The 25186-nt window shown below is 45.8% G+C and overlaps 2 protein-coding genes across 4 annotated transcripts in view; one reads left to right on the forward strand and one right to left on the reverse strand.

The window, feature by feature from the left end:
* Positions 1-18243, reverse strand: part of INCENP (inner centromere protein) — a 43798-nt gene extending 25555 nt beyond the window's left edge. For both annotated transcript variants that reach the window (XM_066630910.1, XM_066630902.1), the window contains exons 1-8: positions 18171-18243; positions 14660-14798; positions 12841-12948; positions 7316-8118; positions 6363-6411; positions 3908-3941; positions 1271-1367; positions 189-237 (exon numbers count right to left, since the gene is read on the reverse strand). In XM_066630910.1, the coding sequence (XP_066487007.1) occupies positions 189-237; positions 1271-1367; positions 3908-3941; positions 6363-6411; positions 7316-8118; positions 12841-12948; positions 14660-14790 (1271 nt within the window). In that variant the 5' untranslated portion in view covers positions 14791-14798; positions 18171-18243. The remainder of the gene's footprint in view (positions 1-188; positions 238-1270; positions 1368-3907; positions 3942-6362; positions 6412-7315; positions 8119-12840; positions 12949-14659; positions 14799-18170) is intronic.
* Positions 18244-24383: 6140 nt separating this feature from the next.
* Positions 24384-25186, forward strand: part of LOC136655588 (inner centromere protein-like) — a 32543-nt gene continuing 31740 nt past the window's right edge. For both annotated transcript variants that reach the window (XM_066632161.1, XM_066632170.1), the window contains exon 1: positions 24384-24529. In XM_066632161.1, the coding sequence (XP_066488258.1) occupies positions 24499-24529 (31 nt within the window). In that variant the 5' untranslated portion in view covers positions 24384-24498. The remainder of the gene's footprint in view (positions 24530-25186) is intronic.

Genomic DNA, 25186 nt, shown 5'->3' on the forward strand with positions numbered 1-25186 from the left:
AAAGGCCAGACTGCCCAGACTCCTGCTCCCAACCTACAGGGAGCTACAGTTGACAGTGGTCTTGTTCACAGGTATTTATATTCACTCCTCAGTGCACAGCAGGAGGGCACAGGCTTTAAAAATGGTATTCATTTAAAGAATTGCTGCAAGACATGGAGCTTTTCTCAGAAGATCCAAAGAAAACCTACCTGACACTCTGAGGTTGTTTTTGAACCTCACCCTTTTCGAAGCTGCCCTCTGGGAAGAGAGAGAGAGAGAGAGAGAGAAACAGCAATGACTGACGTGTTCCACTTGAGGCCTGAGGCCAAAAACTGTATTCTCCTCAAACATAACAGTCGCTAATATGCCAGGGTAATGTGTATGTGTGCCTGCACATTTGCTGCACAACAAAGAAATCTTATCAAACACAGAATTTTCACTGACAGCCCAATCCTAACCAATTTTCCAACACTGATGTAGCTGCAATGTAGCCCCAAGGTAAGGGAACAGACTTCCCCTTACCTTGAGCAGGCGTCCATGACTGCCCCCACATCACAGAATACTGTGCGCATGCCCCACTGGCACGGTTGCATCAACGCTGAAAAGTGGATTAGGATTGTCCTGTGAGACAAGTTTGGGAAGCAAGTGAAGAAAGCATCTGGGTCTCTACTAATCAGAGAGCTAGGTTACCATTTTATGGGGAAACTTTACAACAAGTAAGCTCATCAGTTGTAAACACTTCTGCAAACCCCAAATTAGGACAAACGTAAGACAGTACAATACTCATTTTTAACAGTTGCTTCATTAATACATAGCGCAGAGAACTGCATGAATAACAATGTATGCTATCTGGAAGGAAGGGCAGGATAAAAGTAATAAATAGTAAGTTTGTTTCTACTACAAGTATACTAAAGAGTGGAAGAAATGATCAAACTAATTCAGTTTGCATGTTTCATGTCCATAGTTGATTCCTGAACGAAAATATGTAATGAAATCCTACTGTTCTCCACAACCTTCACTTGTGAGTTAGGGTATGCTGAGAGAGTGACTGGTGAATGAACGAAGGGCTAAGCTTCATGGCAGAAACCTGCACGAGTCTCTCCAGTCATACTCTTCAGTTGTTATCCTATACTGGCAAACAGAATATTTATCTTTGCCCAAGTACAATCAACCTAATAGTTTTAAAGCACAAGTAAGTTTGTTTGCCACCTAGTCACCTTGCTTGGGGGTGTTCCATTTGCCTCACAGTTTGCCCAATATTCTATCAATCAGGAACTCCCAATATACTTGCCTTCAGTCTCCCCTCCTTGCTGCTGTTCTGCAGATTGGATACCCGCAGTCACACTGTTCCTTTGAGACTGAAGGGACATCCTGTGGTTTTTATCAGCCTGCAGTAAGGCAAACACATTTGCAGCGCAATCCCCTCATTACATGGAGACAACTAAATGATTATTTGGCATGCACAGACAAGGCCCTATACGGTAGTTATGTAAACATCCTAAACACTTTGGTAGGGAGCAGAGGCGTGACTAGGGTTTGTGTTACCCGGTACAAGAGCTCATTCTGTCATCCCCATGATGGACCTGCTCCCATATCAGACCATACAGAATAAATTACAATATCATATGCACAGCCTAAATGTCGTGGCATTGCTAGGGTTGGTGCAAGTACGGGTTGCAAAATTCTTTTTATTGGGTTACAAGGTCAGCTCATCTTGCCTTCATCAGGTGCTATTGCAACTTGCTTTGTGCACCATAGTTTATCCTAGGCCCTTGCTGAGACTCTGCAGCGCAGCAGTAATGTTGCTGGATGGCATAGCTAAGCAAGAACAATCGGCCTCCACAAGAGGCTGGGTGGGCCTTGGGAATAAGGGCCAGGAATAAAAGACAACAGGAAGAGTCAGTTGGGATGGTTTGTAGGAGGAGGGAGGACAGAGGGGAAGGAGGAGAAGAAAAGCGAGTAAGATGAAGGGAGAGAGAAAGAGGCAGGACCAAACAAAGGAGCAAAATGCAAATGGGGAAGTAGTCTCCAGAAAGACCAACGAAGGTTGAAGCAAAAGGAGAGTACTATATGTGCATGTAAGATTGCAGCCTAAAGTCATGATATATTTTAACTCTGCAAAAACACATGCATTGCTCACACCTGAAAAATCTTCTGGAGTCTGTACTTCGAGCATTCAACTGAAAGTACTATTATTGCACTAGGAGCAGAAGCAGGCCACAGCACCCAGTGGTGAAGTTATTGCCATTGTATTTAGTAGCTGCCACTAAATTGGCCAGTACCACCTGGGCAATGTGTCTGCAACGAGTCTGTGCTGGTGCACAAACCCCTTCTGTTATGTGGCATTCAGCATGTAGCTATTGGAAAAGCAGGCACTAAACGCTGCTTGAAGGAAATCTAGCACCTTTCTTGCTATCTTCAATAAAAAAAACAAAGCTGTGATCCCATCACTTTGGCACCTGCCGCTATAGAATCTATGCGCATAGACTCCTATTCATGCAATTATTAACATATGGTTATGCAGATTAGATTTGCATGTGCTGATCTCCATATGCGTAAATCCTAGGGAAATATAGGAAATGTGAGAGTATATGGTGGGACAGGCATACCATATGGATAGACGTCATCCTGCAAATTCACTGTGAATAGGCTGCATCCTCTTGGGAGTCTTTTTTTGACTATTCCTATATATTTCTATGGCAATACAGTTGATGAATGCGATGAATCCCATTTTCCCCCCTGTTTTTTGCCTATTGTACACTTTTGCTTTTGGACACTTAACCTCCTGGAGGCTCCCTAACCCATTCAACAACTGAGAAAAAAAACTTCTGAAGCATCTTTTTGCACACAGGCTTTGTCCTTTGACAAATGCCATTCCAAGATGGCCACATGCTAGATGTGGTTACCCTTTGTCTGGAATGGCTATCCCTCCTTCCAGATTAGCATGGGCTTAGTTACTGGGCAGCCAAACCTGTCCATCTAGGTCAGGGGTGTCCAAACTTTTTGGCAAGAAGGTCACATCATCTCTCTGACAATGTGTCAGGGGCCAGGAAAAAAAGAAATAATTTACATTTCAAATTTGAATAAATTTACATAAATGACTATATTAGAGATGAAACTTATATGAATGAATGAAGGTCTTGCAATAGCTCAAGGCCTGAAAAAGGCCTTGCATAAAGCAAGGCCAGCCTTTCCTTTGCTGCCGCTGCTGCATCACAGATGTGAAACAGCAAGCAGTGGAGGGAGCCCTCGTCCCACAACCCATGTGAGAGGTTGAACAGTTGGCCATCACACTGAGAGCAGCTGCATCAGGCCAGCGCAGGGCTTCAGCAAATCTCCAGAGGCTCATTGGAGACTGGGGGCTCCCTGAGGGCCGGATTGGGAGTCCTCAAGGACCACAAGTGGCCCCAGGGCCGGGGTTTGGGCACCCCTGATCTAGGTAAAGGGGGTGGGATGCAGTGACAAGGTAGGTTCTACACCTCCAATCAAGTAACCCGATGACATCATTGCAGCTAAGTTACAAATTTCTGAACTCGCAGGAAGGGAGGGGTCATTCTCTATCATACAAGTGACCCATTTGTTGGGAGCTCAGAGAGAAGCCTACATCTTCCCTTGGCAGTTACTGTATTACAGAATTAGTTTCAACTTGCAAAAGTAATCCAATGCACATAGAAAAAAGCTGCACAGTTTTCAGTTTTAAACTCCAAATTGATATAGTATGGGCTATGGATATTTTTATTCATGCAAAATATTATGAAATTGCATAATGCTCAAAAGAACCTAAAAGGAAGTCAGCAAATTACTATCAAATCAGGAGCCCTAGGATATCATTGTTTAGACCTAGACACAGAAATTCAATTTGCTGAGAAAGTTCACAAAAACAATTTCTCTAATTTTCTTTATTACTTTAGTACTTTACAGAACTTACCTCTTGAGAATGGGAAACAGGATCTAATTTTGACCTACAAGGAAAAAGGCAACATAAGTCAACAGTGGCAAACAAATTCATTTCAAGCTGCTACCATGCAACAAAATTATATCCAATCAAATCATTAAATACAGAATCAATGTATCTCCAACCTCAGTTGCATTCCCCCATCCAATATAAGATTTTAGAAGACCATACAACCAGCAGCAGAGTGGGGGCTATCCAGTGTTTTGCACCAAGTGCCGTATGTATAACTATATGCCTCTAGGCTCTTAGAGAATGGGTTTGCTCCCGTGAAGCCTTGGTTGCTGACCTAGTGAAGCATAGACAAGCAAAGAGGAACCACTGTGAGTCTTCCAGGGACATAAAGGTTTCCCTACGATTTTTCACTCTTAGATAGGCAGCTCTTCAGCTGAAAGGGTAGGAAATCTCAGGGCTAGAGGACATTCTGGAAGAGAGGAAAGCTATCCCCTTCTTCTGGTGATAGGCCTTTATTCAGTTGCACTAAGGATACCCTCCTGGGGAAGGGCGCTACTTTCAGGGGGTGATTCTATAGTCAGGAACGGGGGCTGTGACAGATGTGAAGATCACACGGTGACTTGCCTGCCAGGTATGAAGGTTGCGGACATTACTTCTCGTCTAAATAGGTTGGTAGAGAGTGCCAGGATGGAGGTAGTGGTTGTGGTGCATGTTGGCACCAACAATGTAGGGAATTGTAGCTGGGAGGTCTTGGAGGTTGCCTGGTAGGAAGCTCAAAGCCAGGAGCCCAAAGGTAGCATTCTAAGAAGTGCTACCTGTTCCACACACAGATAGGCAGGCTGAGCTCAAGGGTCTCAATAGAGGAACAAGTCTTGCTGAGAGAGAACCAGCATGGCTTCTGTAAGAGCAAGTCGTGCCTCACGAACCTTTAAGAATTCTTTGAAAAGGTCAACATGCACATGGATGCGGGAGAACCTATGGATACTATTTATCTGGATTTTCAGAAGGTGTTTGACATGGTCCCTCACCAAAGGCTCCTGAGAAAACTCCACAGTCAGAGAATAAGAGGACAGGCCCTCTCCTGGATTAGGACCTGATTTCTATCAGGAAATAGAGAGTGGATGTCAATGGGCAATTCTCACAATGAAAAGCGGTGTGCCCCAAGGACCTGTCTCAGAATGGGTGCTTTTCAACTTGTTCATAAATGACCTGGAGTTGAGGATAAGCAGCAAGGTGGTCAAGTTTGCAGTTGACACTAAACTTTACTGGGTGGGGAAGACCAGGAGGGACTACTGAAAGCTCCAAAAGGACCTCTCCAAACTGGGAAAATGGACAGAAAAATGGCAGGTGCATTTGCAAAAATGGCAATGCAAGTAAGTGCAAAGTGATGCACATGGTGAAGAAAAATAAAACTTCACATATACACTAATGCAGAAGTTCTCCAACTTTTTAGCATTAGACCCACCACAGGGCTCCTTGTGGCTGCTAAAGACTAAATTGTGGGTCCCGATCCACAATTTTAAAAATTGTGCACTAATGGATTATGAGTTGTCTGATGGATCAGGAGACAGATCTTGGGGTGCTCCATCCTTTGATCTCTGAGATATGCGGAAGTGGTATCAGCAGCAAGAGGTCACACAAACCTCACTTCCATATATCTTGGAGATCAAAGGACACTGTAGGCAAGCATTAATTCAGCAGTTTCTGCTTCAACAATCAGGAACAAAAAAATGCAACTGCCACAGGAGACTTTGCAAGGAACGCAGGAGTTAGAGAGGGGAAGGCAACTGCTTGTGGCATATGTGGTCGGTAGTTGATCAGAACATCGCTAAGCAATGCACATCTATAGTGGAATTGGAAAAGGTGCAGAACAGAGTGACCAAAATGATTACTGGGCTGGGGCACCTTATGATGAAAATCTACAGCATTTGGTGCTCTTCAGTTGAGAAAAAAGCATCTGAGGGGGAACATGATCGAGATGTATAAAATTATGCATGGGATGGCTAGATGGAAGTTTTTCCCTCTCTCACACATACCACACCAGAACCAGGGGACGTTCACTAAAATTGAGTGTTGGAAGAGTTAGGACACACAAAAGAAAATATTTCTTTACCTAGCATATAATTAACCTGTGGAACTCCTTGCCACAGGATGTGGTTATGACATCTGGTCTAGATGCCTTTAAAAAAGGGGATTTGGAGAGATTCATGGAGGAAAAGTCATCATGAGTTACAGGCCATGGTGGGTATATCCAACCTCCTGGTTTTAGAAGTAGGCTACCTCACAATGCCAGATGCAAAGGAGTGGCCACAGGACACAGGTTTCCTGTTAGAGATACATGAAGCTGGAGTAGACAGGCCTTTGGTCTGATCTCACGGAGTTGTTCTTATGTTCTTACAAAATCTCAGCACATGGCATGCTTTCAATAGGGATTAAGCCATTTCATAAATCTTAGATTTACAGCAAATAAACTCACTGTGTTTCAGTAATTTCTTCAGTCTCTTCATTCCCATTATCAGTGGGGCCTGAAGAAAAGATGCACAAATAGAACAAACTCTCCAAAACTGCATATGCAATTAAAACAAAAATCCACCACCTTTGAAGATACTTTGCAATTGGAAAGTATCAATACATTTAATTACATAGGAAGCAGGACCTGGGAACTGTAGAAGTCAGTGAGGTTTAGGAAGTGCTAAAATTGTGACTGCTTATATTTAAGGACTGAACAACATGAGAAAGATTACCAGCTGTGGGAGAGAAGATTTTCCTACAAATCCTACCTGACATAAAGGGCAAGATATCCTCTGAGATTAATAACTGGCAATAACTGTTCAGGTCCCTAGGGTGCTCTCAGACCAAGAACTGTTGCTTGTTCAGAACTCATCTGCCTACTTTGAACACTGGCTTTTAGGTCTGCATTGCTTTCTGGTAGTGTGAAAGAGAGTTGAATTTATAGCTACTTCATCTCTTTGGAGGAACTCAAGCATCTCCTCAAAATGATAGAACTTCCTGGACAGGGAGTTAAGTTTGGAAGAATACATTTCTTGACCATTTTAAACCAAAGGTTCACTTAGTTTGGCTAAATCATTCTGACGCACCATATTCAATTTGATATTGTTTTAGTGGGGAAGAACATTACAAGCCCCAAGCAAGTCACTGGGACAGAGTGGAAAGAAACCTAACATATGAATTTGAGCTCCAGTGTTACTCCCAACCTACTACTGATTTTGATCAAAAGAATTAGATGCATCTGCTTTAGGCAGGGTGGATCTTGAGTAGATTTCATTAAAAGCTTGCCATAGGCACACCAGTATAGCTCCACAGTGCTTTTCTTCAACATCGGAATGCCAGAAAGGGTGGGAGGCGGGGGGGGGGGGAAGACAGAGAAAGGAGCCACTGTCTCACACAACAGCTGTCACAGAAACTTACCACTTACACGCCTACAAATGGATGACGACTGCCGCACTGTTTTTCTCTTGGATAGACTCTGTTTGATAGATTTTTGGATCATCCTTTCCCTTTTGCTACTAAGTGAGTATCTTTCCATCAGAGATGCTCGACTATTCTCAGAGGTCCTGCCCATGAGACTTCGGCGTACAGATCGACGGTTTGCTTTTGGTCCTGTGGGTGTTTGCGGGCTTTCATTTGAGTTTGGAGGGGGTTCCGTTTTAGAAGAAGTGCTCTCTTGTTGGGCACATAATTTTTCCTCCTGTATGCCAGATTCCTTACTTTCAGTGGTTTTGGCAATTGTTATATTTGCTATTTTCAACTTGCATGCCTCCCGTCCCTGCTTTGTTATTTTTGCTTCAGGAGTGTCTGGAACTATAAGCAAAGATGCCTTAGACAAAGGTTTTGATCTCTTTATAGGGGACTCATCATCCGATGACAATACGAGGGTCAAATCAACCTGTTTTGTTTGCAATGTTTCTTTTCCCATATGCAATTCTGCACTGCGTCTCTCATTAACACCAATTTCTACTAGTGGAATCCGCCCATTGGCCAAGTCAATGCCTGCATTTTTAAGAGAAGCATTGGAAAGTCTAGCAGACACTGTCACCTGTGATCTAGTGACACGACGACAAGGAGAAGCACTGGAAAGTATAGCAGACTTGGCAACCTGTGATCTAGTGACACGACGACAAGGAGAGGCACCCTGTAAGTCCTTTTTCTGTTGAAGTTCTTGGGAAATGCGTTTAGAAGAGCGCAGCTGGGAAGTGTCTCTTTTTGATAATCTGGTAACAGAAACACATTGTCAAAAATGCAAATTTGATCAAGTTCATTGCAGGGCACACTTGGCAGAGACACTATGACAAGAGTAGAATATCAATCCTCTATTAGCCTTTGCATACTACAGAAGTTGCAAGGGATAATCAGTTTGATAGTACCAAAAAAACAAAAAAGAATAATGGCCTAATTCTATGCTGGCCTCCACCATCGAGATGGGTGCACACATTGTTGCAAACACACCATAAAGAGCACTGTGGCAGTGTGAAGGATCATCACACCAAAGATAAGACTGGTATGAGACTGACTGCCAGTCAGAGGGCTTGCAACTGCTGGAACAGGTAGACACTCCGCTGGCATTATGGGGAGGAGTTGATCCAGGGCAGGGGGGCACAGGGCGGGGGGACAGAACCGGCAGCCATATCCTATCCCCCTTCCCAGGCTTGGAAACCTAACACATGGCAGCTCAGATTTGCGCCAGCAATATTGCTGGTACACATCGAATTAGCACCATTGTGGCTGCTGGGGCTTTACCCCAAGGAGACCTCTAACAGTTGCAATTCCCACACTGGAAGTGGGAACGGCAATTCCCACGCTGCAGCACAGTTCACAGTACGATTTCACATTATATCGTGGTATTTTGTAAATATCACATACAACTGCCCCTACCAATAGCACAACTGGACTGAAGACTCTACTTAGTAGAAGCTTAAATAAGAGAAGCAACCTTTAACTGATAATCAAACTACAATTGGTCAATTAACAACAAGCCAATTTTAATCTGCAAAGGGAATTTACAGGCTGATGTTTAGTTATACCTTGACTTTCTCCAGTCAACTTAAGGGAGCACACATGGAGGTTCCAGGCAGTCACCCATTCAGGAACTGACCAGACCTAGTCTATATACATAAAGAACACCTATACTGAAGTTTTAGTTATATGCTAATTTATTTAAATTTTGCTTCGTTGGTCAGCAGCAGATAATTAAACCTAAAAAGTATCCTCTTAACTTGCTGACAACCCCAATATGTATATGTGACTATTAGCCCTATGGTTCAAGTAGGACTCAAAAACTCAGTACATCTCTTCCATTGAGACCTAACTGGGCAATAAATAAAGTCCTTCCATTAGTACCTTGTATTTCATAAAAATTATGCAAGACAACTGAGTAACTAAGCTGACCCAGCAATGTTTCAATGTCTGCAAATTATAGTTTAATTAAAACAAGAAAAGAAAAAAGTCTTGTATACTTGTGTCATCATCTATCTAGTGTCCTGCCCCCCACCCTGACATCTCAAAGACAGGATGCATACTAAGAGTGCTTGCAGTTTCAGGTTCTTTACAAAACAAAGACAATGCAGAAAGTTAGAACATTAAGGGTTCCATTACCCAACTTTCCTGACCTGATGCAGCCCCAAGATAAGATAAGCCCCAAATGTAACCCCAAGATAAGAGAGCAAAGAGTCCCTTACCTTAAGGAGGCCTCTGTGACTGCCCCTCCACCACAGGATGCCATACATGTCCTGTTGGCACAGCTACATCAGCTCTGGAAAGTTGGACAGAACTGGAACCTAAAAGTCCTTGTGGGTAAAACTCCACTTCTACATAACAAAAGATTCTCAAGCTTTAAGCCAATGCAGTTCAGCTCTTGCCAAGCTTGTTCTTAAAAACCTCAATAAATTGGTTCTGAGGAATTTCCAAATTTTTCCTGAGCATTTTGACTACTCTGGGCAATTCCTATTGCAAGGACACTCACTCCATTTTATAGTGTCCTCAGAATCCCTGCTGATATTTCCACCATATGTGCTTTGACAAGAGAAATTGAGACTAGGTCTGTTGTCACAATAAAGATACCCAAGGATGCAATCCTACATACACTTATCTTGGAGTAAGTTCCATTAAATAAATTATACTTCTAAACAGAAATGCAAAGGATCGCACTGTTACAATTGGTGTCCCGATTGTAAACAAACTCAATAAAACCATGTATGTAGTCATATAAGCAGATACAAAAACCCTGAAGAAAAATGGCATACTTGCAGATCACACAGAAAAATGTGTCAAACCGGAAAAAAAACTTGCAAAAAACTGAAGGTGGAGCATTCTTCTAAAGGAACAACCATCAGCCACAGCTATTGTAAATTCTTGCATTTAAATATTGACAACTGCTGCCCGAGTAGGCAGGAAGACCTTTAAAAAGGTCTTTTTAATTAAAAAGTAATTTAAACAACTACCGTGTTTCCCCGATAATAAGACACTGTCTTATTATTTTTTTTGGACAGAAAAACACCAGAAGGCTTATTTTCAGGGGAGGGCTTATTTTAATGAACATTGACAGCAATTTTAATTAAACAGGTAAATGTGAACAAATCATGCCCCCTGAGTTCTTCTTTTATCCTCCATCATGCCCCCTGAGTGCTTATTTTATCCTCCATCATGCCCCCTGAGTTCTTCTTTTATCCTCCATCATGCCCCCTGAGTTCTTCTTTTATCCTCCATCATGCCCCCTGAGTGCTTATTTTATCCTCCATCATGCCTCCTGAGTTCTTCTTTTATCCTCCATCATGCCCCTTTTATCCTCCATCATGCCTCCTGAGTTCTTCTTTTATCCTCCATCATGCCCCCTCACTCCCGCTTACATACCGGGTTTTTATGTTGTCCTGCCTCAGCTCTCCTCCGCGGCACTGCTCTCAATGGCGCCAGCAAGCAAATCACTGGGGAAGAACAGGATGACGCGCTCACTGCTGCAGCTCTGATTGGATGCAGCTCGGAGCGCGGCGTGCGTTTCACCCGGGGGGGGGACGGTGCATACAGAGGGTACCGTAATGTAGCGTGTAGCACAGGGGATCACCTTCACTACAGTAGCAATCTCAATAGGGCTTATTTTCGGGGGAGGGCTTATTTTAGAGGAATCTTACACAGTAAGGGGAGGGCTTATTTTCGGGATAGGTCTTATTATCGGGGAAACACGGTAGTTGAATAAATGTTGCAATCTTAATCCTGCCATTTCTCTGAAGTACGTAAAAGAAATCACAACTTTACCAGCAATGACAGCTTGTGAGCACATCCTAGATCAGGGGTGTCAAACATTAGGTCAGGGGGCTGGCCCACGGAAGCTTTTAATCTGGCCCTCAGTCTCTCAGCTGCTGAGCAGTTTACTCGGCATTACTGCTGAAAGGGCAGCATGAAAATTTGGCTCTGCCGTATCTTGAAATCAATATTTGCATATTTTCTCTTCTGCCATTTGCAGCTAGTGAGTTTCTAAGTGAGAAAAAAGTTCTTATTTTTGGTTGTGACCTGTTTAATGACATCACTTCCTGCCTAATGACATCACTTTTGGTCCTCAGCAGGCATCATGAATGCTATTCGGCCTGCTGTATGAAATGAGTTTGCCACCCTCATCCTAGATCAGGACTGCCCAAACCCCGGCCCCCGGGCCACTTGCAGCCCACAGGGGGCCCCAGTCCAGCCCCTCAGGGAGCCCCCCATCTCCAATGGGTGCTCAGGCAGCTGCAGCCCTCGCTGGCCGAACATGACTGCTCTTTGAAGCAACAGTGAGGAAAAGGCTAAGCACTCACAGGAAAGCAGGAGCCCCGCCCATCTGCAACCCTCCCATTAGGTTGGGGAGGCTACAGCTGAGTCCAGGCGTGGGATGGGGGTGAGAAGTCCTGGGTCTGTTTGCCCTGCTGTTTGGGGGGGGGGTAGGGGTAGGCACTGAGGAGGGATGGGAAACTGTGGGTCTATTTGTGCTGCTTGCGTGTGCTGGGGCGTGAGCACTGCAAGGGAGAAATCGCAGGATGTTTGAATGCCACTGTGAGCATGTCTACTTGGCAGTAAATCCCACCAGACTCAGTGGGGCTTACTCCCAGGAAAGTGTGGATCCGATTGGGCTGTGAGTGTGCTAGGGGTCCGGGGCTGGCACTGCAGGGGAGAAGTCCCCGGGATGTTAGCATGCCACTGGAGAGCATGTCTACTCAGCAGTAAATCCCATCAGACTCAGTGAGGCTTACTCCCAGGAAAGTGTGGGTTGATTGGGCTGTGAGTGCTCAGTTTTGGAGGCGGCACTGCAGGGGAGAACTCACGGGATATTTGAATGGGGAGAAACCCTACTGCTTTTGCTTGTTGGGGTTGCTGGCAGAGCGGGAGGAAGATGGGGGTCCGTTTGTGAAGGGGGAAATACACACAGCTCTCTGCCTGTTTTGTTTGGTGCACAGTGCAGGCTGGGGAAGGGGAGCACTGAGATAGGGAGATGGGCAGCTCCCTTCTCTATGTGAATGAGGAGAAACAAACTCCAGTCTTGAGGGGGCAGTCCTGTCTTGACTGATTGTGTTCCTTTGCTGCTGCTTGTTGCCAGGATGGGGGGGAGGGAGAGAGAGAGAAAACATGCTCCTGCATGGGGGGGGGGAAGGAGCCCATGCTGACTCCTCTGAAGTTTGTTATGTACTTTTCCCTAGGAAGAGGTGTGTTATATGCATCAGGAATTATTTTAACAACCCCACTTTTCTGGATCTCATGTGTATTATAAATGAGCTCAGTAAAATTAGTTCATTCATATAAGTTCCGTCTCTAATGTATTCATTTATGTAAATTTATTCAAATTTGAAATGTAAATTTCCCCTGGCCCCTGACACTGTCAGAGAGATGATGTGGCCCTCCTGCCAAAAAGTTTGGACACCCCTGTCCTAGATCATCCAACAAAAATACACATACATACTGGACATTCACTGTACCTCTTTGTGGCAAACTGATTATTTTTCAAGGAAGAAAGACACTTCTTTTTCCTACAATTTTTCTGTGATGGAGTTTTTGGCATCAGTTCAGGTTCTCCACTGGAGTTGCTGTTTTGACATAAGAGATAAGAAAAAGTTTAATCCCTGGTCTGCCAAATGCCTTTATCTAGTAGCATTTTGACCATTTATTTAACTGCCATTACGTTGCCTTTGTTGTTTACCCTGCCTCAAGATAGCATGGTTCTTGCTTTTACAGGTCCCTAAAAAAACCTTATTTTACAGGTCTCTAAAATGCAAATACAATGAACAGGCAGGTAGGCGGTATGATACAGGGATGCCAGAACATTAATAGGAAGCAGCATTTCCTCTATCTTATTGTGCCAGCTGCCTGCCTGCTCATCACATTCCCATTTTAACAACCTGTAAAAGCAAGGTTTTTTATGGATCTGTAAAAGCAAGAACCATACTGTCTTAGCACCAGGTAAACAACAAAGGCTAGGTAATGTTGCGGGGGGGGGGGGGGGACGACACATGGATCTGGATCTGTGGATACTGGGGGACACCTGTACAATGATGACTCACAACAGCAGTAATAGATAAAGCAGTTTTCACCACAAAGCAAGTATCACATATAGTGAAATAGGAACAACTGTTTTCTATTACAACCTAACCAGGCTGCTTGTCTCTCCAAGAGCGAACCCCCTCTTGTCCCTTGCCTCCACCTGAATAGAGCAGATAAAACCAGTCACTTAGAACACAGTTTCAAATTATTTTCCAGTTGCAGTTCACAGGTGGCATGCCAACTAGTGTTTCTGCCCTTCCTCCACCAATAGAAACGCCCTCCTTAAGTAGAAAGGGACAATCCACTCATGGAAGAACTTCTCCCGTTTGCAGAGAGAATTCTCAACAGTGCAAGCAATAGTCACGATGCCACCCAACACAGCCAGCCAAAAACCTATTTCAAAAGAAATTGAATTTAACAATCTAGCATACGCCCATAATCCCTTAAACCAAGTCACACCCATCTATCAAACATCAAATTAAATAAGCAGGCATAGGCTGGCCACTTTGGCTTTCAAGTGATTTTATTTGGCACCCTTTCGTGTGTACAGAGAGCTAACACAAGTCTCATTGGTCCCCTATGCAGATATAATTTAGTAATGGAGAAAGCATGTGGGCTTCATAACCAACGGCTTTAGATTTGACTCTCAGTCACGTCTCACCACTTGCCATTGGCAGTCTTCAGCTTACTAGGGTTTTTTTTCTTTTTCACTCGTTTTCATCACACTAACAGCAGTATGCTGTTAATAACAACAACAACAACAACAACCATCATCATCATCATCATCATCAAAACAGAATACAATTCCTGAAGATGGTACCTGTAGATCACCATCTTTTCTTCTTTAGAATGTACATGGAAAAGACAGTGATCAGCAGGGACTGGCTGCTGGGAACAACGTCAACACTTCAAGCACTGCTGTACCTGCTATTGCAGCACCACAGAAACAAACAAGTCCTGCTACTGCCATCAACAATGATAACTGCCCTTTTTCCACCTAGTGACTTCAAATTTTTATAGACAAGAATTTGGCATCTTAATAAACAAGGCTGACCATAGCTAACTTTTGTGCATGCTTCTGGGAGAAACAGATGCATTTCCAAATGGGAAACTTGATTTTAAATTTTTCTACTTTATTTTAATCTACATAAGTGATAACCCTAATTCCAGGACATGGTTTACATGAGCTCTTAGATTTTCACTAAACAGCATCCCCAAAACTGAACAATTTGGTCTGTTTCAGACCTCTAGACTTACCATATGTTGATAGCATCTTCACAGATCTCCTGCAGCCACAGAAGGTCTCTGTTGTCCACATTGTGCAGGACTTCTGAGAGTCTCCGCTTGCAGCGCTCTTCTAAGCCTACAATGTCCAACATCTTCCGCATGGCTTGGCCTGCAAGTAGCAACAGTAAGATTGAGCTTCAGAACAGCAGAAGTCCCCATCCTCCAATGTAAAGCAGCAGCAATTGCCTTGCTTCTTCAATCTCCTTGACATCTCCAACCCTGCCTCTCTTCGAGACAGTAAAATAATCCAGCACTCATCATTCTGCCTTTACCCAAATATGCACAAGCACGTAAAAGCCGGTAGCATTCATTCTTATCAAATTCAGAAACAGTGCCAGCACTATGGTTAGGCCAGGTGGGGCACAGGCCCAGGGGCCCTGACCTACCCACCCAGCTGACCTGATTATTGACAGCGATTATGTAAGTCAACAGACTGACACTGCCACCCTCCTCTTTGGCTAACAGGAAGGGGAGGAATTGGTACTGAAGGATGTAACTGAGGTAACTCCTCTTCTTCCCACTCTTCAAAGGTAAAACAAGATGGAGTAGTTGTTGCAGACATGCCACTGCCTGGTATACTATGGGGAAAAGAAAGCCCTGTACAGGGCTTTGCCCCAGGGCCCAATGCAACTTGACAGTTGCATTTGACATCTGAATGCAACTTGATAGTGGCTGTGATGAAAAGCCACCACCTTGAGAGCCAAAAGCAGACATCACCTGTCAGTGATTCCATGGGATAAGCCTACAGTAATTTAGCAGACATTAACACTATTTCTGCAGTTATTTAGAGCACAATTCCAGGATCTGGCTGGCTTATAGCACATGGTCACGTAACCCCTGCTAACTGGGTAAGAGGCACTTTTTCAAGTGGGTGCTCCTTTTTTTTTTAGCAGGGGGAGAGTAACTGGCCCACCTCACCCCAGCACTGTCTGTTCTAGTGGCTGTCTGCTGGTATTCATTTGCATCTTTTTAGATCGTGAGCCCTTTTGGGACAGGAAGCCATTTAGTTATTTGATTTTTCTCTGTAAACCGCTTTGTGAACTTTTAGTTGAAAAGCGGTATATATAAATAACAATAATAATAATAACAACTCAACTGAAAAACATGGAAAAAAATCATCTCATAACTGGCAATGGGAACTAAACCCTGACAAAAGAATGACTTGCAAATCCCAACTAGAACATCTGAAAATATTTTTGATTTAAATCCAAGAACTAGCGTGTTGAATGCCTGGTGCCTCTAGGATACAAATGGCAATAAAACAACCTCCAAAAGTGATTTGGGCTCTGAGAAGTAAACCCCTGCCACTCAACCTCTGGACCCATGTTAAACATGTTTACATCAAGCTGCCCCTAGGCTGCAATCTCACATGCACTTGAATTAAATCTGACTGATTACAGCAGACTTTACTTACAAATAAACACAAATAGTACCAGGTAGCTAATATCCTTCTGAAAGTTCTATTTGAACACAACATAATATCAGCAAAAACCAGGTAGAGATTAGCTCTTCACAGCTCGTACACTGAAGCTACAGTAAATAGTATACTCTATACTGAAGTCTTGTGGAGATTTGCCAGTACAGTACCTGAACATTTCTCATAAACAACTTATTACTTTCAAATACTGGTGGACACAGCACAAAGTAGCTGCAGTTCTGGTTACTTGTTGACTATTTTGCAGCACTACATTTTAAAATTAAAAACATAGTCCCAAACAAACCAAGGTCTCAAATTCCATATTAAAAGAGCAGCCACAGACCTTACAATACTTGCCAAGTCACCAAATATTACCCAATAAGCTGGAAATAGAGAAAAACCATTTAAAATAATATCACATATTAAATATGGAAGGCTGTTCTTTTTAAGCTCAGAAGTTGCAACCTTTGCACTTTGACAACTGCACTGAATTCTGAACTGTATTCTACACACATAAACTGTATTCTACATACAAAAACACGACTCTGAAGGGTCTGCTTGCATTTGGAGAGTGCAACTTCAATGTAGGAGTTACGATCATCATCATCAGTATTTATATACCACTTTTCAATGAAGCAGTTTACAGAGAAAATCAAACAATGGCTCTGTCCCAAAAGGGCTCACAATCTAAGACAGCCATTTTCAACCACTGTGCCGTGGCACACTGGTGTGCCACAGGAATTTGGGGGAAAGTCATTTATTAATAGGGCCAATGGGAGATGTGAGCCCCCACTGGCAGCACAGTGTGCCTTGTCAATTGTCAAAAACCTGGTGGTTTGCCTTGACCATTTTAGTGCCTTGTCAGTGTGCCATGAGACGAAAAAGGTTGGAAATCACTGATCTAAGATGCAAAAGAGCACCAGCAGACAGCCACTAGAAAAGACACTGCTGGGGTGAGGAGCGCCAGTTACTCTCCCCCTGCTAAATAAAAGAGGAGCACCCACTTGAGAAGTGCCTCTTACCCAGTTAGCACAGGTTACATTAGGGGAGGAGGAAAACAATCGAGAGACATACAATGTGAACCCATGCAAGTGTTCTCAGCAGCAGGCCCCACTGAGTTCAATACAACTGACTCTGGAGTATGCACAAAAGTGCAGTTACCAAGATGGGCTCCTAAACAAATTACCCAACTAGGAACTCCTTGACACAGGATGTGGTGATGGGCCTGGTCTAGATGCCTTCAAAAGGGAATTGGACACATTTCTGGAGGAAAACTTCATCACAGGTTACAAGCCACAATGGGTATGTACAGCCTGGGATTAGCTGGTTGCTCATTATGAGGGCTGGGTGGGACTCTTTTTCTGTCATCTGAATTGGCTGTGGATGGTACCGGGTAGTTTTTTCTCATACCCCAGACCAGAGAGAGAGGGAAGGTGTGTTCAGTAGTTTCATGTGTTAAAAATTGGACACTTGTGCTTAATAAAGAGCCCAAGGGAAACCCAAGTGCAGCCTGGTGTCTTTGTGTGTGTGTGGGGGGGGGGGGGTTTGAGGGTAAATACAACGCCAGATGCAGGGAGTGGCAGTGAGATGCACTGCCTTGTGTGTGCTCCCTGAGGAATCCGGTGGGCCACTGTGAGATACAGAGAGCAGGACTGGACTGGGCCTGATCCTGCAGGCTCTTGGTCACCTGTGTTTACTAAAGGGCCCAAGTTAAATCCAAGCACAGTGTGGGGTCTTTGGGCGAGAGTAGCCGCGAGATGCAGGCCTCTTGTGGCCTTGAGTGCTCCCCAAGGCACCAGGGGGGCTGCTGCGATACAGGTGGGCCCTGGGCCTGATCCTGCAGGGCTCTTCCCAAGTAACGCAGGGCGGGGAACGAACTCACGCCCTAACAGGACACAGCCACAGCCCTGCTCACGCCTACTCAGAAGCAAGCCCTGGTCTGCCCCATGCGTGTGTGAGGCTGCAGGCGTTAAGGGCACAGAGAAGAACACGGGGGGCTGGCGTGGGGGGGGGGCGAGACTCCCGCGCCCTCCCGTGACCCGACCATGCCCCCCAGCTACTTACTCTCCAGAGCCCGCCACAAGCCGCTCAGGGACTGCCACGCGTAGCTCGCCCACGACACTCGTTAATAACGAGCCGCACAAACGCAGCCCGAGGACAAGCCTCGCCTCGCGCCCGCTTCAAGTTTGAAAGAGCGTCACGCCAATCGGAACGGCGGGTGCCGGCAGCGGCGCCTCCTATTGGCTCAAACGGCGCTGACGTCATCGAGGGGGGGAATAGGAGGAAGAGCGAAGGCGCCCTCCTGGGCGACTCCTGATAAAGGTTATTAAAAGGGAGGCTGGGACTGAAGGAGCGCTAGAGTCACACGTGCAGGTCCTGTGCGGGGCACTCACACGAAGGGCTCAATAGAACTGGCTCTGTTGAGTGGCTTTGGTAAGGGATCTCGCACAAGCCTGCACATGTCTACTCAGAAGTAAGCCCCATTGTGTTGAGTTGGTCTTACTCCCAGGAAAGTGTGCATAGGATTGCAGCCTTAGAGGGATTTCTGTTTCATGTTATGACATTGCAATTCCATGCATGTTCATATCAAGTGTCTTCAGTGGTGTTTTCTCCGAAGTATGGTACAGGGTTGCCGCTTAAGCAGGGTAAAAGCAACATTACAACAACACGGGCCAGGCTTCGTTGTTATTGCATTACTGCAAGCTGAGTCGATTTAGGCTGCTGGGAAGCCTTAACAGCCGCCAACAGAAGCTGGTAGAAAAACGGTGCAACATAAGAACAGCCCCACTGGATCAGGCCATAGGCCCCTCTAGTCCAGCTTCCTGTATCTCACAGCGGCCCACCAAATGCCCCAGGGAGCACACCAGATAACAAGAGACCTGCATCCTGGTGCCCTCCCTTGCATCTGACATAGCCCATTTCTAAAATCAGGAGCTTGTACATACACATCATGGCTTGTAACCCATAATGGATTTTTCCTCCAGAAACTTGTCCAATCCCCTTTTAAAGGCATCCAGGCCAGATGCCGTCAGCACATCCTGTGGCAAGGAGTTCCACAGACCGACCACATGCTGAATAAAGAAATATTTTCTTTTGTCCTAACTCTCCCAACACTCAATTTTAGTGGATGTCCCCTGGTTCTGGCATTATGTGAGAGTGTAAAGAGCATCTCTCTATCCACTTTATCCTTCTCATGCATAATTTTGTATGTCTCAATCATGTCCCATCCCCCCAGGCATCTCTTTTCTAGGCTGAAGAGGCTCAAATGCTGTAGCCTTTCCTCATAAGGAAGGTGCCCCAGCCCAGCAATCATCTTAGTTGCCCTCTTTTGCACCTTTTCTATTTCCACTATATCCTTTTTGAGATGCTTTGACCAGAACTGGACACAATACTCCAGGTGTGGCCTTACCATCGATTTGTACAACGGCTTTATAATATTAGCTGTTTTGTTCTCAATACCTTTTCTAATGATCCCAAGCATAGAATTGGCCTTCTTTACTGCTGCTGCACATTGGGTCGACACTTTCATCCGCCTGTCCACCACCACCCCAATATCTCTCTCATGATCTGTCACAGACAGCTCAGAACCCATTAGCCTATATGTGAAGTTTTGATTTTTTTTTTTTGCCCCAATGTGCATGACTTTACATAAGAACATAAGAACATAAGAACAGCCCCACTGGATCAGGCCATAGGCCCATCTAGTCCAGCTTCCTGTATCTCACAGCGGCCCACCAAATGCCCCAGGGAGCACACCAGATAACAAGAGACCTCGTCCTGGTGCTCTCCCCTACATCTGGCATTCTGACTTAACCCATTCCTAAAATCAGGAGGTTGAGCATACACATCATGGCTTGTACCCCATAATGGATTTTTCCTCCAGAAACTCGTCCAATCCCCTTTTAAAGGCGTCTAGGCTAGACGCCAGCACCACATCCTGTGGCAAGGAGTTCCACAGACCGACCACACGCTGAGTAAAGAAATATTTTCTTTTGTCTGTCCTAACCCGCCCAACACTCAATTTTAGTGGATGTCCCCTGGTTCTGGTATTATGTGAGAGTGTAAAGAGCATCTCCCTATCTACTCTGTCCATCCCCTGCATAATTTTGTATGTCTCAATCATGTCCCCCCTCAAGCGTCTCTTTTCTAGGCTGAAGAGGCCCAAATGCCGTAGCCTTTCCTCATAAGGAAGGTGCCCCAGCCCCGTAATCAGCTTAGTCGCTCTCTTTTGCACCTTTTCCATTTCCACTATGTCTTTTTTGAGATGCGGCGACCAGAACTGGACACAATACTCCAGGTGTGGCCTTACCATCGATTTGTACAACGGCATTATAATATTAGCCGTTTTGTTCTCAATACCCTTCCTAATGATCCCAAGCATAGAATTGGCCTTCTTCACTGCCGCCGCACATTGGGTCGACACTTTCATCGACCTGTCCACCACCACCCCAAGATCTCTCTCCTGATCTGTCACAGACAGCTCAGAACCCATCAGCCTATATCTAAAGTTTTGATTTTTTGCCCCAATGTGCATGACTTTACACTTACTGACATTGAAGCGCATCTGCCATTTTGCTGCCCATTCTGCCAGTCTGGAGAGATCCTTCTGGAGCTCCTCACAATCACTTCTGGTCTTTACCACTCGGAAAAGTTTGGTGTCGTCTGCAAACTTAGCCACTTCACTGCTCAACCCTGTCTCCAGGTCATTTATGAAGAGGTTGAAAAGCACCGGTCCCAGGACAGATCCTTGGGGCACACCGCTTTTCACCTCTCTCCATTGTGAAAATTGCCCATTGACACCCACTCTCTGCTTCCTGGCCTCCAACCAGTTCTCAATCCACGAGAGGACCTGTCCTCTAATTCCCTGACTGTGGAGTTTTTTCAGTAGCCTTTGGTGAGGGACCGTGTCAAACGCCTTCTGAAAGTCCAGATATATAATGTCCACGGGTTCTCCCGCATCCACATGCCTGTTGACCTTTTCAAAGAATTCTATAAGGTTTGTGAGGCAAGACTTACCCTTACAGAAGCCATGCTGACTCTCCCTCAGCAAGGCCTGTTCATCTATGTGTTTTGAGATCCTATCTTTGATGAGGCATTCCACCATCTTACCCGGTATGGATGTTAGGCTGACCGGCCTATAGTTTCCCGGGTCCCCCCTCTTTCCCTTTTTAAAAATAGGCGTGACATTTGCTATCCTCCAATCTTCTGGTACCGTGGCCGTTTTGAGGGACAAGTTGCATACCTTAGTCAAGAGATCTGCAACTTCATTCTTCAATTCCTTAATAACCCTTGGGTGGATGCCATCAGGGCCCGGTGACTTATTGATCTTTAATTTATCAATGAGGTCTGAAACATCTTCTCTTTTAACCTCTATCTGACTTAACTCCTCGGTTAGGAGGGGCCGTTCGGGCAGCGGTATCTGCCCGAGGTCTTCTGCCGTGAAGACAGATGCAAAGAACTCATTTAATTTCTCTGCCATCTCTAAGTCTCCTTTTATCTCCCCTTTCCCTCCCTCACCATCCAGAGGGCCAACCGCTTCTCTGGCGGGTTTCCTGCTTCTAACATATTTGAAGAAGCTTTTATTATTCCCCTTAATGTTGCTGGCCATGCGTTCCTCATAGTCTCGCTTGGCCTCCCCTATCACCTTCTTACATTTCTTTTGCCACAGTTTATGTTCCTCTTTATTCTCTTCATCAGGGCAAGACTTCCATTTACGGAAGGAAGCTTCCTTGCCCTTCACAGCCTCTCTAACTTGGCTGGTTAGCCATGCGGGCACTCTCCTGGATTTAGTGGAACCCTTCTTTCTTTGCGGTATACACCTCTGCTGGGCCTCTATTACTGTTGTTTTAAGCAGCCTCCATGCACTCTGGAGAGACTGGACTCTTTTTACCCTCCCTTTCAACCTCCTTCTAACCAGCCTCCTCATTTGAGGGAAGTCCGCCCGTCGGAAGTCAAGGGTTTTTGTTAGAGATTTGCCTGGTATTCTTCCCCCAACGTGCACGTCAAAACGTATCGCAGCATGATCACTGTTCCCCAATGGCTCAGTAACGTTTACATCTCTAACCAGGTCCTGCGTACCGCACAAAATTAAATCCAGAGTCACCTGTCCTCTGGTGGGCTCCTTGACTAGCTGATCTAAGCCACAGTCATTTAGCACGTCAAGAAATCCGGTTTCCTTATCGTGACCAGAACACAAATTGACCCAGTCAATATGAGGATAATTGAAGTCCCCCATGATTACAACCCTGTCCTTCCTTGTCACCTCCCTGATCTGTTTCCTCATTTCAAGGTCCCCATCAGATTTCTGGTCTGGAGGACGATAGCACGCCCCCAGTATTACATTGCTGCACAAGCCTGGTAATTTAACCCACAGAGATTCTACGGTGGAGTCGGACCCACCTTCAATCTCTACTTTGCTGGATTCTATCCCTTCCTTAACATAAAGGGCCACCCCACCTCCAACACGCCCCTGCCTGTCCCTCCTGTAGAGTTTATAGCCCGGGATTGCGGTATCCCACTGATTTTCCGCATTACACTTACTTACACTTTACACTTACTTACATTGAAAACTTTTACCACCACCTCCCTGCATCACCTGCAATTTTTACCACCACCTCCCTGCATCATTTTAAAGCGTTACTCTCAACAGCCCAAATGTTCCAATAGGTGGCAAGGGTGTTTCTAAGGTCATAATAACAACACTGGGCTACACAATCATTTTTCTAAGACTGCAGTCCTATGCACACTTTCCTAGGAGTAAGCCCCATTGAATACAATGGGACTTACTTCTTAGTAGACACACACACAGGATCTGGCTACATATCACATTTTCCACACAAAATAGAAGGCTTGAAATAGTTCTTTGTTTTAGGGTGGGAGGTAAGAACATAAGAGCCCTCCAGGATCAGGCCCTGCTGGATCAGGCCGGATCTATTCCAGCTTCCTGTATCTCACAATGGCCCACCAGATGCCTCAGGGAGCACACAAGGCAACAAGAGACCTGCATCCTGGTGCCCTCCCTTGCACCTGGCATTCTGAAGTAGCCTATGTCTAAGACCAGGAGGTTGCACATACCCATCAAGGCTTGTAACATGTGATGGACTTTTCCTCCAGAAACTTGTCCAGACCTCTTGTAAAGGCCTCTAGGCCAGATGCCATCACCACAGCCTGTGGCAAGGAGTTCCATAGGTTAATGACATGCTGGGTAAAGGCGGTTTGGGATCAGAGTTTTCCTTCCCTCAGATGAGCTGCCTTCCCAGGCTGACGAGTCCCATCTACCCGGTGGCTGTTTAGTCGCCTCTTACGACAAGTACAGCCAAACTGAGGGCCTATTCTTATCCCCAGCCCCCAGGGGAAAAGTTATGGAACAGGCTTCAGGAGTCAACCTCGAGGCAAAATCCGGAGCTGGAGTCCCTGAGGCAGTTCATCAGTTCATGGCTGAACACAGTCACGTTATGGCAACTCCTGCAACGCCGCTGGAACCAACCGTATTGGCCTCTGCCTTTCCATTGGACCATTTCAGCGACGTGGAGAGGGGGGATTTGCTGCATGGGTAACAGCCTATCCTCCATACCTACTTTACCCAGGCTTCGCGCACTGGAGAGGACACTCTGTTCCAGAACCACCATTCAGAGCGTGACACCATAGTCTTCCAAGACTGAAGGATGCCGACACATGGGTAAAGGCATATTTTCTTTTGTCTGTTCTAACTCTCCCAACACTCAATTTTAATGGTTGTCCCCTGGTTCTGGTGTTGTGTGAGAGTCTAAAGAGCATCTCTCTACCCACTCTGTCCACCTCCTGCATAGTTCTGTATGTCTCAATCATGTCCCCCCTCAGGTGCCTCTTTTCCAGACAGAAGAGCCCCAGATGCGGCTGCCTTTCCTCATAAGGGAGGTGCCCCCTTCTGCACCTTTTCCTAGGGAGGCACAGGCTGCTCCCCAAAGTTAACCGCAAAGACCCTGAATCCTCCCATAAGGGGCTGCTACGCCTCTTAACTCCTTGGCTGAGAGAAAGTCCTATTGACCTCAGTGGGGCTTCCTTCTGAGTCAACAGGCGACGGCTGCATGTAGCCCTGTTTGCAGAAGGAGGACATGGTGAGTCTAGACCATTTTTTAACTCTATAAGTGGAATTCTGAGGGGGGAAACAAGCGAGGAATCTGCTTTCCCGATTGGATGAGGCGGCAAAGGGCGGGACATCTGGGATGTCACTCACAGAAGCCGGGGACTAACCCAGGCTTAGGCGCATGCCTGCTTCTCGCTGGTGTGGTAGGGATGTGGCACTGAGGAGGCGCGAGGGGAGCCTAGCGCGTGGAGGGCGTTGGGGCGGGGCCCTGGTTTGGTGGCGGTGGTTGCATATAGTTCAGGTTCTTTCTGCGCACGCGCTGGGTTGATGTACTTTGCACAGCCAGGAGAGGCTCTAGGTAGGTGGAGGAGAAGCGGAGGCTTTAGTGCCTCCCTTGGTGGGCGCCTCTCCCACTGAGAAAGGGCAAAGGGGTGTTAATTTAGTTTGTGTCTAAGGTTACTACATGGTTCTGACTGCTTGTAAACCTTCAGTTTGCTTCCTTTCTTGCACTGGGCTTAGGAACAGGGGAGTAGTCTTGACCTGTTCTCCTCTTCCTGGTGGTGTAGCTGGAGGGGGGCAGAGCAGCCAGTCCGGGGGGCAGGCTCAGTGGGGCGGGCAAGTGACCCCTCCCTTTGGAGTCATTCCTGGCTGGGGGAGCAAAACAGAGCTGTTTTGCCCCCCCCCCAAAGTTGGGAATGGCTCTGAAGGGAAGGGTCGCTTGCCTGCCCCACTGAGCCTTCCCCTGGACTTGCTGCTCTGCCCCCCTCCAGCTACACCACTGCCTCTTCCTCCTTCAACTGAAGCTGTGGTTCCCAACCTATGGTCTGGTTGGACTACATGTGGTCTGTGAAACCCCGAGAAGTGGTCCATGAGGTCTCAGGGGAAAAAAGATGATGATTTAACAAAATGCTTCCCATGGACCACCAGAGAGGCCTTCAAATGGACCCCCTACAGCTTGCATTTCCATTGTCTCACCAAGCCCTCCCCCATGGCCTATCAAATTGAATTGTATTTT

This window comes from Tiliqua scincoides, chromosome 1 (genome assembly GCF_035046505.1).
Source record: "Tiliqua scincoides isolate rTilSci1 chromosome 1, rTilSci1.hap2, whole genome shotgun sequence".
In the NCBI taxonomy this organism is placed as follows: Eukaryota; Metazoa; Chordata; class Lepidosauria; order Squamata; family Scincidae; genus Tiliqua; species Tiliqua scincoides.